This window comes from Periplaneta americana, chromosome 11 (genome assembly GCF_040183065.1).
Source record: "Periplaneta americana isolate PAMFEO1 chromosome 11, P.americana_PAMFEO1_priV1, whole genome shotgun sequence".
NCBI classification, from domain to species: Eukaryota; Metazoa; Arthropoda; class Insecta; order Blattodea; family Blattidae; genus Periplaneta; species Periplaneta americana.
The window spans coordinates 168,825,022-168,841,739 of NC_091127.1; the positions used below are offsets into that span (position 1 = coordinate 168,825,022).

The 16,718-nt window shown below is 36.0% G+C and overlaps 1 protein-coding gene across 2 annotated transcripts in view; it reads right to left on the minus strand.

Annotated features, from left to right (window-relative positions):
- Positions 1–16,718, minus strand: part of mahj (LisH and WD40 domain-containing protein mahjong) — a 122,414-nt gene that overhangs the window by 23,541 nt on the left and 82,155 nt on the right. For both annotated transcript variants that reach the window (XM_069840447.1, XM_069840446.1), the window contains 5 exons: positions 15,952–16,139; positions 10,398–10,673; positions 8,009–8,207; positions 5,272–5,343; positions 1,068–1,207 (listed from right to left, as the gene is read on the minus strand). In XM_069840447.1, coding sequence (XP_069696548.1) covers positions 1,068–1,207; positions 5,272–5,343; positions 8,009–8,207; positions 10,398–10,673; positions 15,952–16,139 — 875 coding nt within the window. The remainder of the gene's footprint in view (positions 1–1,067; positions 1,208–5,271; positions 5,344–8,008; positions 8,208–10,397; positions 10,674–15,951; positions 16,140–16,718) is intronic.

Consider the following 16,718-nt stretch of genomic DNA (forward strand, 5'->3'; position numbering starts at 1 on the left):
AAGTGAGGGATTACCAATTCATTGGATGGAACAGAAGACAATATGCAGTGGCAAGATGGCGATGACGATTCCGACGCCAACAGCTCTTCTGACAGTGATGATGAATGAGGTAAGCTATTCTTCTCTCAATATTTTGCTGTTCTTACTCATGCAAGACGCAAAATTAAAATTCTTTTTCTTTTATTGCAGGTGCTGGATTGAGTTACAACATGATCAATATAATAAATACATCATGTAACAATTTTTCTTTGTAAAAAAAAAAAAAACATTTTTCAAGATTTCTTTCCACAAAATTAGGGTTTGGGCATTATTCGGGTATATACAGTAATCTGCTTCAAAACATATACTCATATTACTGTACAGGCCTCACTAATTCAAAAATCAAATCGTAGAAATGTTGTCAGATTTTTAGGTAAAAGTGCATCTTAACCTATATCCGTTAACTGCACACCAGCCCCTACCTATAATCGCGACGCTGTTATTCCTGGCGTGACTCCTCCTCTTTGCTTACGTTTTAGGAAGTGAAGGCTCTATAAAGTCTAGGTAGGTAGTATCGTTCGCCATTTTTGTTCTTTCGTTGCCAAGCTACCAGATGAGAAATCTATTTGCCACACTGTTAAACATTATCATGTCGTAGCTTCTATGATAATAAATCAAACGCACTGTAACTGAGCAAATAATTGAGTAGCAAATAACGTCCTCATGTGCTTTCTGCGAATGCCAACGAAAGAGCCAAAATGGCGGGCGATTATATTAAGTATTTATCCAGCCTTAGGAAATGCATAATGTCTTCATCAGCGAATCACAAGATGCACACGTTTAAATGTCGCCGACCTGCAACGTGATTGGCTGCCGGAAATTAGAGCAACGGGACTATAGTTGATGACTTTCACTTTATCCCAAAATACACCTCATAGTGTTTCACAGCTGAGATATTAACAGATCAAAATACTAGAAAATTACGAAAAGTTCGTGTATGGGATGTTTATAAAAATGTCATTACATCTATAGAAAATATTTTGCATATTCTATACTTCAGTTGGAAACTTCAGGACATATGCACTTACTTCATTTCAAAATATTTATTAGTACTCCAGAGTGCAGAAAGAGGTCTCCGCCATGTAGAGGACGTGAGGAGCAGTGAATTGTCTCTTCTAGCTTGCAAATGGTATACATAGGAATCGTGGCACTGATACGTTGCTTCCTCCTGCACAAGCAATCACAGATAACATTATGAATCCACTTGGCATTAATATGCTTACATGTTTAATACAAGAGTTCTCAACAAACAATAAAGATGGTTGGAACATATTCTGCATAACAAAGGCTTACTACATCAAGCACTGATTGGATTACAAATAGTAAAAGATATTTGGGTAGACCAAGACTTCCTTGGAGAGGCCAAATAGTAAGAGGAAATGAAGATAAAATGGAATTGGATAGACAAACATGGAAGACACTTGTGAGCGAGGCCAAAGAATTTGGACGCTCTAAATGGCCATGATTATGATTTAATTGTAAGAGTTCTCAATATGCATATTAAAATACTATCTTCTTACAGATGTGGGAAAAGTATTGCACAAAACATGGAAATTTTACATCTTATGATTAGTCAACTCAAAATATCGAGATACAATATCATACTATTTCTACGAAATTTCAAGTAATAAAAGAAGGGCGATATTTTCTGAAGTTTGCTGAAACTCCTGATATTCTTAGAAAAATGGCAAAATTCGCGATATTCTTGGAAAAATGGCAAAATTCGTTAACTGTTTAGTGTAAAATTCGCGTTATTGCAAGTGCGAATTTTGCAGATACTTCCTTGTAAGGCTTATAGGGCTATTCCATCTCAAATCGACCGAAATATAGAGAAAATTGACCTTGCAATTTTTAAATACAATGAAACTTTTTCTGTCCGTAGACAACTATGATATAATGCTTTGTAAAAAGTTTGAGGCATCAGAATTTAATAGTGTTTAAATTAATAATATTTAAATTTATCGTATTTTCATCAAATTAGCAACTTTAAACTGTTGTGGCTCCAAAACCCTTTCACCCAATGATCAAAATCATGGTTTATTTTGATGCAGAGAAATTAATGTTTATATTGACATGTAAACAGTTTTTCTTACTTTTTATGGAAATGGAGAAATTTAGATTTTTCCTCATTAAGACGCCTTTGGCCACGAAAAAAAATATTTTTAAACTATATAGTTAGATTCCACATTGAAAGTACAAATAAACACATACTTTTTACTGGTGGTACGTTGATAACAAAGTATTGAAAATATCAAATAAAGAAAATAAATAGTACGCGCATGAAGTAACCAGCTGACTGTGAGGCAGGAGCTAGCCGAGACAAGCAAGGCCAGGAGACATAAGCACGTGACGTGTCATCTAGCAGCGCATAGCTGGGCTAGCTTTATCACAGGTTTTCATAAACACAGGAGTAAAATGACGCCCAACGCTCGCTTATCTTCAGCTCTCGGCCAGTGCGTGCGGTACTGCGCCGTTCAAGTATAGGCGTGTGAAAATAATTTATTTAATACCCTCGAAACTTATTGCCGTACCACTAAGCAAACAATGCCGAATCCCTCTTAATAATGCAAGGTTTTTTCTCAATATTTTTTTACATTTTTACAAATGGGCAAAAAGCCTAAAAGTAAGTAAAATCAGATTATCTGTCTCTCTGAGTACAATAAAAATAAGGATTACTTCTTAACATAACCTACCAAATGTCAGCTTCAAAATGAGCTCCCGTTCAATGTTCTGCAGTAAATGGTTCCAGAGTTCTGAGCACTGAAAGAGGCTTGTTTTTCTAAAATACGCTAAATTTGTCGCTCAATAATACGAAAACCGTTTGACTTTCGATAGTATATTTTTTAAAATCCATTCTCCTCAGCACCTTGTATATGTAGGGAAAAAATTAGAGTATAAAAAAAATGTGAGGTTTTTTTACTGATCGATTTCATATGGAATAGCCTTATAGCTAATTTAAAGTATTTTAACAACACTTTTATTTATCAGTACATTTTACTCATTGACCAACATCAGGAACAAAAGATGCGCATATGAACAAGTTGCACATAAGACTCAGTAGTAGCTCATCACTCACTTGTACACGCTCCACTGACACCAAGCATAGCTGACAAAGGAAAGACTACTAAGCAAGGGTGTACATGGAAGAAGAGAAGCAACAATCTTCAAACAGTTTTAACCCAGACTTGGGGATAATATTCCTTTTAGGTATGCAAATTGCGGATATGTCCAATGTATAATATGCAAGAAGCACGTGATGTGCAGGAAACATAATTTAAAACACTATGTAAATTTACAGCCTATATACCGTCCATGTTTGGTAGTACATATGCTTGTGAAAAGTTCCCTGCAATGAAGCATATGAAGCCAAGACAGAGCAAACAAAGGATACAAAACGAAAAGCTATTTTGCTGCTTGCAGCATTAAAATATCTTAATTCGGATATGCGAAAATAAATTAAGGAACAAAGAAAGCCATTCTTCCAGGAAGTAAGTTCTGAAGATACACAGGCCTTGTTGTTATACTGTTCGAAGAGACAAAAAAAAAACTGTTTTGTAATACAATACTTACGTTAAAAGTGTCCATGAAATTAGAAGTCAGTATGAACCTGCCAAAATCAAAACGAACAGAAAAAACTTTCACGAACTGTTTTAATTAAACAAATGTGTTATTTTTAGTCCTATTGTTTTAGTACATTTCGACTTAAGCAATATGCAAATCATATTAAATATCTATGTACTGTCATCGAATAAGAATTATTGTTATATTGTTCTATTATGTTGGTAAAAACTATAACTTCATGTAGTTTCTTAATTTTGTTTGCCGGAAAGATGCAATTGACTTTCCTTAAGTAACATGCTTTAGATGTTATATAGATTTGTTTCTAAGAATGAATTCCTTGTACACGTACCGAAAGGTTTAGTTCTACTACTAAGATATTGCAAATAAATCATACGGGACACAATTAATTTTTTGAAATTCTTTCTATAATGAAGTTATTCCTGAACTCTGACACGTATGGTGCACTGCCACAAGTGGTCAGCCCTTGCTCAGTACACTCATCTCTCCATCGTCATCAGTACAAAACGTATAAACAATCTCTATGGGCAGCAAGCTTCACGAGGTCGCTAATGTGCACTAGAGTTTTTGTGACTCCTGTCTAGCTGAAAATGGGTCAACGAGACAAGTAGATATTTTAGCGTACAATGCTGACACTAAACAGGGCATCATTGTAGACCCCATGATACGTTTTGAAGTAGAATGTCATCAGTCAGCCGAGGTCCACCTTGAGAAGAAGTCGATCTATGAGCCTACAGTCAACTATTTCAAGCTGAAATATGCCTTAATTCACGTTGAGGTATTCGGCTTGCTCATAGGTGCTCGAGGGACTATACCAGCTTTTTCCGAAGAATTTTGATGGCAGTTTGCTCTGCCAACATCTCTGAGGGATGACATTGTGATAATTGTGTTAAAAAAATCCTGCCAAATCCTAATTAATCACATGGTGCCACATTAATAGCAATTGTAATTTTTCACGCCCTTTTCTTTGTTTCCCTTCTTTAAAATTTAATATCTATGTTTGCATATGTATAACAATTTTTTTTGAGGATATACTGAGTCCGTAAGGGCTACCCTCAATGGGGGGCAAGTTTACTACTATTATTATTATTATTATTATTATTATTATTATTATTATGACTGACAACTTACAGCTGATTTCAATAATTCTTGCCTGGGCAGAGCACAACTATTGCTATACCATCAAATGGAAAAATCCCAACCTTACAAGGATATTTTCGAAGAACCACATGTTTTGTAACACCGGTGTGAGTTACTTAATGGAAACAAAGACTCTGGTATAGTGTACAAAAACCTTTTAGCACGTTTGAAGATACATCAAAGAAGTAAATTTATGACTACTGCATATGTGTGCGTGGGAGAGGAGAGGTGGATGCCACACTTTTAATTACACATTGTTCTACCAATCCTAGCTGCACAGAATACAACAAGCAGAAAATTAAATAATAAATTATATGTAATAAAATATACACTTATAGGGCTAAGAGGCAAAAAATATGCAGTAACCACACATTTGAGCATTTAAGGACATGGCTGAAACATCCCAGCAGGGCTAGTTTTGTAACATAAATATCAGCATTATTTTTACTTAATTCTAAAGGAATAAAATAGACATTTGTCTAGTCTAGTGTTATCACCATTACTATTACGTACCGAACCACTGTGTAGGTTGAACATCTTAACTTCACCCTGGTAAGTTCCCATCATGAGAAACTGGTCACAAGGCTGTCAACATCACAAAAAAAAATATGACCATTAATATCAAGTGAAAATTTACGAACATTCGACTTTCATTAACAATATGAAATATTGAAATCAAAGTAAAGCCACAAAGAAGACAACTATACTATAAGCCATGCTTTGCACATTGAACCTAAGTGTACATGAGGAGAAAGACTGAGAATAAAAGAAAGCAAAGGGAAAATATGAAAAGGAAGATAGAAGAAAAACAGGAAAAATGAAAAATAAATAAATAAATGAGTGAGACATACTGTAGATTGGGGAAGGAACAGGGAAGGAAATTAGGCACAAATCAAAAAATAAAGTTGTATATTAAAACGTACATCAATTCTTACATCAAAGAAAATAAAATTGGATAAACAAATATATTCTAAAACTTCAATTGCATCAGAAAACGAATGCCATAAAATTTTAACTATATCCCAGCTGACTAAGTACCATGTCATGGAGAGCTATACTTTAACAGCCTCACTTCCTGTTTGACTGGAAGTTTTCAGACCTCACAGTCTTACAGGAAACAGTGATGAAGACAAAAATTACCAAACCTTTCAGGAAGTGAATTTATAATCAATTACAAATGCAGTCTGTTGAGTTAATATAGCTGCAAATATAATTATATAGAGAATACAAAATAGATTGATTTAATACAATATTAAATTCATAATACTAAATACAAATATTTACACACAGAATACTTGATAAAATTTACAGAAGAAAGTGTTCATCCAAAGGGTTGGATTCGAACAGAGTACCTAAAACGCTCATTGCATTTCTGCATTGAATGGCAATACTTAAGCATTGACGCAAATAAGTACTGCAACGGCGATCACCAGTAATGGAGATCAAAATTTGGCCGATTTGAGATACCAAAACTTTAGCGTCATGACTCCAAGGACCGAAGGTCTCCACAGCAAATGGGACAAAGATATAATTGTCTAAAAGATGAGCATATTTATTGACTTTCTTCTTCATGGCTAATTCAGCAGCAGATGCTGCGCGTCTGGAGGTATTCGGCAAGTGAGATGGAGCTAGAGTGTCAACGCAAGTGCAGTCCCAAATTAAAGATTTTCCTCTAGACCATGGAATTAAGGTCAGACCATCGGGTCATTTACCATCCCCACAACTAAAACTTGGTGGTTCCAAAAGAGACGGGATGCCACAAGAAGTCAGAGATCTTTTAATGATATCATTGAGTGATGTATGTCTGGGAATGCGACCCTTGCTCCTCGCACAGCTGAGTGCATGATGGCCGTAAATATCAGCAATTCCCCCGCAAATACATTGGTGTGGCTGGCAGAGTTTACAACCAAGGCGTAAAGCCATTGCGATTTTAAAGGACGTACTATCTATTAGGGTGCCGATGTGAGGAGAAGGTAATGCGTGTAACCAAGCTCCAGACTCACTCTCTTGAAGAGCTAGGAGACGTGCAATGTCTTGTTCGGATTTGAAAGAAGAAAGGAGTTTATATAGAATAATGTGACTGTTGATTAAGGTTAAAAAGAACAATACAGCAGCTAAGTTCAATTTGGGTATGTTGAAAATTACTGAACAGGTGGAACACTTGTACATATCATTCAACAGATCAAGTTATAAAATGATATACTATTTATAAAGTCCACATTCTAAATAAATATTAATTCGTTTATAAAATTCTTACCTTAAAAGTGCTTAATTAATGATTACCTTTGTGACAGCAACCCTCCACTTACATGGTATCTGATATGAAATGAAAGTTATTAACCTTTAAGAGCCGAGCGTCTATTATAGCGGACAGTTAGTGTTACAGTCTTGACATGATAAATATGTTATAAATTGTGTATTATTTATAAAGTCCGATGACATTCTTTAATTTTAAGTAACATTAAGCACACCGCACTTGATTAAAATAATTTTAAAAATTTTTATACTGTAATGTTCTTTTTTTCTTAAAAAAAAAAAAAAAAAGCAAAATCATAACTGCAGTCAACTGAAACTCCATCAGCTTCCATGCATACCATTACACCGATTGTTTTACATGGGCCCTCCGCATCTTTTACAACAGGTTCAATTGATTGCAGTGGCCAGGGCGCAAACTGCGATCTTTGGCACGACACGCTGGTCAAACATATCTTGTGCGCCTTAAACCGTTCGGCTAACAAACCCAACACGACTTTACCCAATTATGCAGGTATACCTACTCCTGGTTAAGAGTTACGAATTTGCATGCAACAGTGGCGTAACTCTTCCGGCATTTTAAAGGTTAAAGAAGGTATGCTGTCGTCTATGACCATTTTCCGAGTATTCTAGTAGACAAGATTGTAAAAACAACGAAATGACATAAGAGTTCAAATCACTCTACTTTTCATTCTTTCTCCCACCCATTTTTTTTGCTAAGGATAAAATATTTTGAATCATGTTTAATATCCTACACAATGTAACATGCCTATTACATTGCATTTTTCTTGCTCTCCTCTTTCTTCGACTTTATGCCCCTTGTAGTTCAGACTAGCCTCCCTTAAAATACCAGCTCAAGCTTTCCTACCTTGTGCATTACATTGCATTACCAACACGTAAGTAAAGATAAATAAATATAAATGACAACACATTAAAATAAATTAAAATAATTCTTATAGTTTAATATTAAATAGGACTTCATTTTTAAAATACTCACAAGAAATTCGCAGCATGTGAAGAATCCTTCATCTTCTGAAAGCCTGAACGTTTTTACTGGACAGAAACGAGAATACACCAATTTTCTGTCCAAACGAGATGCATCATGACCTGCCAAAGCCAAGGAACGACGGGCAACTCTCATTGCAAAGTTGGTAGGGGCAGAATTCTTTGCCTTTGGGTCAGGACATTTGTGTGGCCTGTATTTAAACACACATTATTATTGTAAGTAACATAGAGAATAACGAACGTTTAAGCCATTACTAAATATTAAACTGTGAAGCCCTACTGTCACAACCAGAGTGCTGCATTGGAGTTAAATCGCTCGCTTGAACTCGGTCGAGTGTCGCACCCTCGAGTGAGATACGATCGGTCGTGATACGCTCGTAATAAATAGAAGCACAGTACAAGGTCATCTCACCGACATGTCTTATCTTGTATGGAAGGCGACACATAAGATACACATATCTTTTGCTCACACGGTAAAAATAAGGCTTTATTTTCTGCGTTTATGACAAACGTTTAATGGAACAGTCAATGGAACGTACCAAAACAGGAACATGAAGTTATAAATAAAATAGTATGAAAAACTTCGATATACAGTTATTATTGCTAATTAATAATTATTCAATATTTGATTTATCACATATGAGGAGCATCGTTTCAAAATGTATTAAGTCCCCCAGTAGACGAAATTAAATTTGTTACTTTCTATTTATTTATCTTTCATCCTGTGAAGTCTGATGGTTCCAAGTAGTCATATTTGTAAACTGTGAAACCAGTACTTAAAAATGGTTTTGTGTAGTGTTTTGAAAACTTCTCCGGTTTACGAGTAATCCAGTTTTTCGTCGTTCGTGTAAAAAAATTGTAAGTTGCACATAATACGTTTTGAAATGATGCTCCTCATATATAATATGATAGGTCCATACATAGTGTTCCGCCTATATACTGCGACAATGTAGAAACGTTTCACAAAATATTATTGATATAGCGGTAGATTAATAACAATATTAGTACAGAGATAACGCCACAGAAAATATAATAAAACGAATAATCATGCTGCACAACTGTTACAGACGCAAAGATTGATACACTAACTATTATTATTATTATTATTATTATTATTATTATTATTATTATTATTACTACTAGAAAACTTGATACAGTTCTTGCATTATCGTGATTGTGTTCTCCGTTTATAATAATTACATTTACATCCTTTACATCTATCAGATGTGGCAAAATCAAAATCACTCCTGTGTGAAGAAAAAAAACATTTACCTACACATTTATATTACATTTTAAAGCAAGTTTTGTAGTTGTACTATGGAGAGGTTAACTAAACACTGCAAAGTTTTGAAATGATAAACATCTATGATGTTACTACACAGTTCATCACTGTAACAAGAACGAATGTCTAACGCTCGGCTTATACCGTTCGAGGATTTATCGCTCGTGACAATTTTACCAATCATGCATGTGCGCTGCCTATCGGATTATGCTATGAACTACTTGGCGCTCGAGCAAAAACGTCCGATGCAGACCTCTGGTCACAACTATGTAACATTATTCTTTTTTTGTTTAAAATAGGAAAATGATTGACAATCGAGTGTCTGGGACAGTTGCTATAGCAACTTTCAATCACAACCGTGATTCACTCATGACGTGTTGTGTTGCCATTACTATTTCACCAACAAATGACTGCAGCCCTGCATTTTAGCAAAACTTCTCGTTTTTTCCTTCTGACGCCAGTATTCATACTGCTTCGCCATGAGATTATTCTTTGCAAGTGTGTCATGAATAAGTATTAAACTTCAGCAAGTGTTTTCATGTTTGCCATTATTGTTGCAACAAGAGACATTACTTAAGTGTTCGTGTAGGCTTTCGCGGCTGGTGTAAATGGTGTGTGGATAAGCTTCAGGGCTTCTACCGCGTTGTCTTGGTGTTATTGGCTGACGTTTCGACCGCTGTGTTGTGGCCATCTTCAGAGCAGTTGTTGGATAAGGAAATAGTCTGCCAGCTATTATATATATAGTAGTATCGAGACTACTATATATATAATAGCTGGCAGACTATTTCCTTATCCAACAACTGCTCTGAAGATGGCCACAACACAGCGGTCGAAACGTCAGCCAATAACACCAAGACAACGCGGTAGAAGCCCTGAAGCTTATCCACACACCAAGAGACATTACTTGCTTTATAGTTGCCAGCAATACTAGTGAATGTGCTTTTAAATTATTTTATTTACTGTTGGTAATGGTGGTGCAGTTAGGGGGTAGTGTTGTTGATGGTACAAAAAATGAGCACATCTTCATATTTATTTAATAGTAATATTATCCAGAATACCTAAAAATATCTCCTTAACAAAGGACTAAAAAAATACTCACTCAAAGAGATTGAACTGTGGACATGGTACCATTGGATTCTTGCAGAGTGCATGCTGGTTCGTAAGATATTCAGTAATAATTGAGTCCAATGTAACTCTCGATTCTCCTATTCCTGGATTGCAACCCGTTGTATTAATTGAAGTATTTTTTAGAAGAGGCGAAGAATTTATAACACTTCCTTGTTCACATGATATCTGTTTCTGTAAAGAGCGACTAGAACTACTACCACTGCAGTTGATAGTGCAGTTAACAACTGGAAGAGAACCTTGAGTCTTCCTGGAAAAAGGAAAAACTAAATTAATTACAATATTACAAGTGAAACGTATACTATAAATGGATGTAAAATTCAATTACCTATCATAACTGATGGTAGCATTGACCTCCCCACCCCCCCCCCCAAAAAAAAAACTGTTCCAAATGTTTACCATACGTACTTCAGTTGAAACCCTAGTAGTTAGCTCGTGTACACAGTTTTTTTTTAATATAATATTTAGACCGTTAGGCTGTACAGGGATACAAACTTCATTTCATCAAGAGGATCTACCGGTATCTATTTTGAAATGTTCTATGTTCTAGAACCATAGTTAACTATGAATGGATCAATAAAAAAATACCTCAAAAATTAAATTATACAGAAGCATCGTCTTAAATTCGAGATTGTCTTACATTTGGGTAAATACAGTGTATTAGCTATTCCATCTCAAATCGACCGAAATATAGAGAAAATTGACCTTATAATTTCTAAATACAATAAAACTTTTTTTGTACGTAGAGAACTGTGATACAATGCTTTGTGCAAAGTTTGAGGCAACAGAACTTCATAGTGTTTAAATTTAAAATATTTAAATTTATCGTATTTTCATAAAATTAGCAACTTTAAACTGTTGTGGCTCCAAAACCCTTTCACCCAATGATCAAAATCATGGTTTATTTTGATGCTGAGAAATTAAAGTTTATATTGACATATAAACAGATTTTCTTACTTTTTATGGAAATGAGAAATTTAGATTTTTCCTCATTAAGACGCCTTTGCCAAGGAAAAAATATTAAAAAAATATATAGTTAGATTCTGCATTGAAAGTACAAATAAACACATATTTTTTATTGATGGCACGTTGATAAGAAAGTATTGAAAATATCAAATAAAGAAAATAAATAGTACGCGCGTGAACTAACCCGCTGACTGTGAGGTGGGAGCTAGCCGAGGTACGCAAGGCCAGGAGACATAAACACATGATGTGTCGTCTAGCAGTCATGACTGTGCTAGCTTTATCACAGGTTTTCATAAACACAGGAGTAAAATGACGCCCAACGCTCGCTTATCTTCAGCTCTCGGCCAGTGTGTGCGGTACTGTGCCATTCAAGTCTAGGCGTGTGAAAATAATCTATTTAATACCCTCGAAACTTATTGCTGTACCACTAAGCAAACAATGCTGAATCCCTCTTAATAATGCAAGGTTTTTCCTCAATATTTTTTTACATTTTTACAAATTGGCAAAAAACGTAAAAGTAAGTAAAATCAGATTATCTGTCTCTCTGTGTACAATAAAAATAAGGATTACTTCTTAATATAACGTACCAAATGTCAGCTTCAAAATGAGCTGTCGTTCAATGTTCTGCAGTAAATGGTTCCAGAGTTCTGAGCGCTGAAAGAGGCTTGTTTTTATAAAATACGCTGAATTTGTTGCTCAATAGTATGAAAACCGTTTGGCTTTCGATAGTTTATTTTTTAAAATGCACTCTCCTGAGCATCTTGTATAAATAGGGAAAAAATTTGAGTATAAAAATAATGCGAGGTTTTTTACTGATCGATTTCATATGGAATAGGCCATACACATTTGTTTTTAACTAATGGCGAGTACTTCACTTTTCGTCATTCTCCCATATAAAGCCAGTTGTGTACACCAATTTACCGACAGAGTCATTGCTCAGAGTGTGAAACAAAAGGCTGGTCTATGCTACACCCACAGTGAGATGAGATGATGGAGATTTGGTGGGATGCCACAGGGGAACGGAACTTCTGGAGAAAACCCTGTGTTGTCCAACTTACTTACTTACAAATGGCTTTTAAGGAACCCGCAGGTTCATTGCCGCCCTCACATAAGCCCACCATCGGTCCCTATCCCGTGCAAGATTAATCCAGTCCCTATCAACATATCCCACCTCCCTCAAATCCATTTTAATATTATCCTCCCATCTACGTCTCAGCCTCCCTAAAGGTCTTTTTCCCTCCGGTCTCCCAACTAACACTCTATATGCATTTCTTGATTCGCCCATACGTGCTACATGCCCTGCCCATCTCAAACGTCTGGATTTAATGTTCCTAATTATGTCAGGTGAAGAATACAATGCGTGCAGTTCTGCGTTGTGTAACTTTCTCCATTCTCCTGTAACTTCATCCCGCTTAGCCCCAAATATTTTCTTAAGCACCTTATTCTCAAATACCCTTAACCTATGTTCCTCTCTCAGAGTGAGAGTCCAAGTTTCACAACCATACAGAACAACCAGTAACATAACTGTTTTATAAATTCTAACTTTCAGATTTTTGGACAGCAGACTAGATGATAAAAGCTTCTCAACCGAATAATAACACGCATTTCCCATATTTATTCTGCGTTTAATTTCCTCCCGAGTGTCATTTATATTTGTTACTGTTGCTCCAAGATATTTGAATTTTTCCACCCCTTTGAAGGATAAATCTCCAATTTTTATATTTCCATTTCGTACAATATTCTGGTCACGAGACATAACCATATACTTTGTCTTTTCGGGATTTACTTCCAAACCGATCACTTTACTTGCTTCAAGTAAAATTTCCGTGTTTTCCCTAATCGTTTGTGGATTTTCTCCTAACATATTCACGTCATCCGCATAGACAAGCAGCTGATGTAACCCGTTCAATTCCAAACCCTGCCTGTTATCCTGGACTTTCCTAATGGCATACTCTAGAGCAAAGTTAAAAAGTAAAGGTGATAGTGCATCTCCCTGCTTTAGCCCGCAGTGAATTGGAAAAGCATCAGATAGAAACTGACCTATACGGACTCTGCTGTATGTTTCACTGAGACACATTTTAATTAATCGAACTAGTTTCTTGGGAATACCAAATTCAATAAGAATATCATATAACACAACACAAGTTATAAATCAGGGGTATGCCAGGGATCGAACCTGGATCCACAGGATTGTAAGTCCAGCGTTCTAGCCACTAGAACACATTTTGATAGCAGCTTTTTTTCTAAAATGTCTACATAAATAAGAAAATCAAGACATGAGGACTGAAATAAGTTGAAATAATCCATGAGAGTTGAAGACTACATTTCAGCATATACCTTTCCATTGCATATCCAAGAGATACAATGCTTACACTGCACTGAACCTGAGTTCCCACACCTCCTTTCCCCCCCCCCCCCCAACTACACTAGCACCATGCATATGATAAGTAGAGACAATCAAAATTCGTGACTCGCAAAATCGCGAAAAACCTAAAAACCAAATAAACATAGTTTAAAACATGGTTCACATAAGAAAATATCATATAATTACACGTTTCAACTCGCGAAACACTCACGAAAAATCGCAAAAATCCTATGACTCGCGAATTTAGCATATTTTCTGTCGTTATTCGCGAAAAGACGCAATTTTTCACCAATTAATAAATACATTATCTAAATTTGGAAATTTTAGAAGTTCTGTTTGAAAAATGCACGAGATTTGGAATGCTGGCGCTAGATGGTGTGAGCTGAAATGGTTCGTAAACGGTTTGATAAGTGGCAGATGCTATCGAAAAGGTATAAAACTATTGATCGTCGATCAATATATGTCATTTCTTGTATAGTAAAATTCTTCAACCGGTATCAGAACTGTTTCACAAACAGAATTTGTTAAGCATTGATGCAACTGAAAGCAGTTTGAAACCTCTCTTTGATCAGGTGTCCATCTTAAAGAATCTATCACCTGATGTATCAGTACATGCATACAGTGAACTGAAGGACATAGTTAAAAATAGTCCTGGACTTCTAGTGCGAGAAGGTTTGCTGTCGTTACGTGAAGATCACAGTGACTTTGTGGACAGAGCACTCCAAGCTATATGGGTTCCAATTTCTAATGTTGACTGTGAACGACCAGCCTCATGGTCTAGTGGTTAGAGCTTCTGGCTATAGTTCATGAGGTCCCGGGTTCGATTCCCAGTTAGAGCACAGGAATTTTTCCTTAAAGGGGATTATTCCTGTGTTCGTCCATGGTCTGGAATTTAGGTTAAGTTTAGATTTAAGACCTCTCCTGGCACCACATTATCATAATCATCCTATCACATCATCGGGGTAATATAACTCCGCCTTCCAGGCGCCCCAACCTCAGAAGTGGGTTACAACTAAGCCACGGCCAGGAGAGAAGACCAGAAATGTCGAAAAGGCAACCTGGTGGCATTGGATAAAAAAAAAATGTTGACTGTGAACGTTTTTTTTTTTCCACAGTTCTCATGTGTACTAACAAATGGAAGAACACACCTTACAATGACAAACTTAGAACTGTTATCTGCGTAAAACTTTGAATGTTAAATAAAGTTAAGTATCTTAGAATTGTTGTCAACGTAAAACTTTTAAAATATAATTATAATTGTCAATTATCTTAAGCAACATAATAATTTAATAAAACAGGGTAAAAATTTCAGGTTTACTCAAGAAATTTTCGTTTTCACTAAAGAATTTTTATCCTTTTTAATCAAATTTTAGCCCCTTTTATTCAAATACGAGGCGTGTTCTTAAAGTAAGTTCCATTTTCAATTATAGCTGTCGCATCGCTGCAATCGTTATTTTGCACATACGTGTTTTCTTCTTCAGTCCTCAGGTAAGCTGTGCATGCAGTTTCAGAGCTTCAGTCCGTGTGTGTGGTTAGTTGTGATCAGTTGAAATGATTAAAGTGATCGAGCACCCCGCCGACTATGAGATGCAGTCTGTTATCCGTTTCTTGAATGCAAGAAACATCAAACCAACTGACATTCATCGTCAACTTTGTGAGGTGTATGGTGATGATGCCATTAGTGATGGAATGGTCAGGAGATGGGTTAGAAAGTTCAACGAGGGCCGCATCTCTGTGCATGACGAGCAGCGTACCGGTCGGCCATCTTTGATCAGTGACGATTTGGTGCGTGCTGTCGATGAAAAAATTCATGAGGACAGGAGGTTCACAATTTCTTCGCTTTCCTTGAATTTTCCACAAATGTTGCGGAGTGGTTCGCAGGCGGGTGAATTCTACAATGAGGGGATAGAAAGACATGTGCCACGACTCGATAAATGCCTCAATAATGGTGGAGATTACGGTGAGAAGTAATTGAAGTGTGGGGAATACAATGCTACAAAAATGGTTTGTGAATATTTTCCCATTTACTTTCTGCACCCTTTTGGAACTTACTTTAAGAACACGCCTTGTATTTTGACTGTCTCTAATGATAAGAACTCAATGCATGGATTGTATGCACTAGAACACGGTAGGTGTGGTAAACAAGATAAACTCTTTTATTTAAACACTGTGTTTTTTAAAAAATCCCAGAACTAACCTTGAATTCGTAAGGCTAACTCTGATTGGTTGTCCTCCAATTATTGGTTGCTGCATTTGACTTGGGATGCTAGCAATTATAGCAGGAGACTGTGACACAGCAACTGTTATAGATGAATTCTGACTTGTTGATCTATGATGATGGTGGAGATTGACAGAAGAACCAGGCGAAAAAGAGGACAGTCGTGGCTGCAACACAAAAACAAAAAGTCCTTGAGAACAAACATTTTCCTATTCATTAAATATTGTACAATATCGATTACTGCCCTGTAAAAAAATACATTTCTTCATAGCAGAAGGATTCATACTATAACTGACAGCAATGATAAATATATTGATCATGAAATCATACAACTACTAGACTATGAGACTCCATTATTCATTCATTCATTTATTCAATTCATTCAATTCATTCATTCATTTATTCATTCAATTCATTTATTTATTTATTCATTCATTTATTCATTCATTCATTCGTTCATTTATTTATTCATTTATTTATTTTCAGTCTCCTCGTAACTGTCAACTTCTTTTCTTGCTCTGGTAGGCAATGTCTAGAAACAAATTCTAAATCTCTCGTCGTTATTTTAGGATAGGGTGACCAGATGTTGTTTTTAATGGGATTGTCCCTTTTATCAGCCTATTGTCCCCTGTCCCGAGAAATGTACCGTAAAGTGGGGTGACTTTGAACGCCGAGGTGACTTTAAACAGTAATTTAGCGCCTTTCTTAATTAAATGCTGTACCCTATTGCGAAAGAACTGAACTAG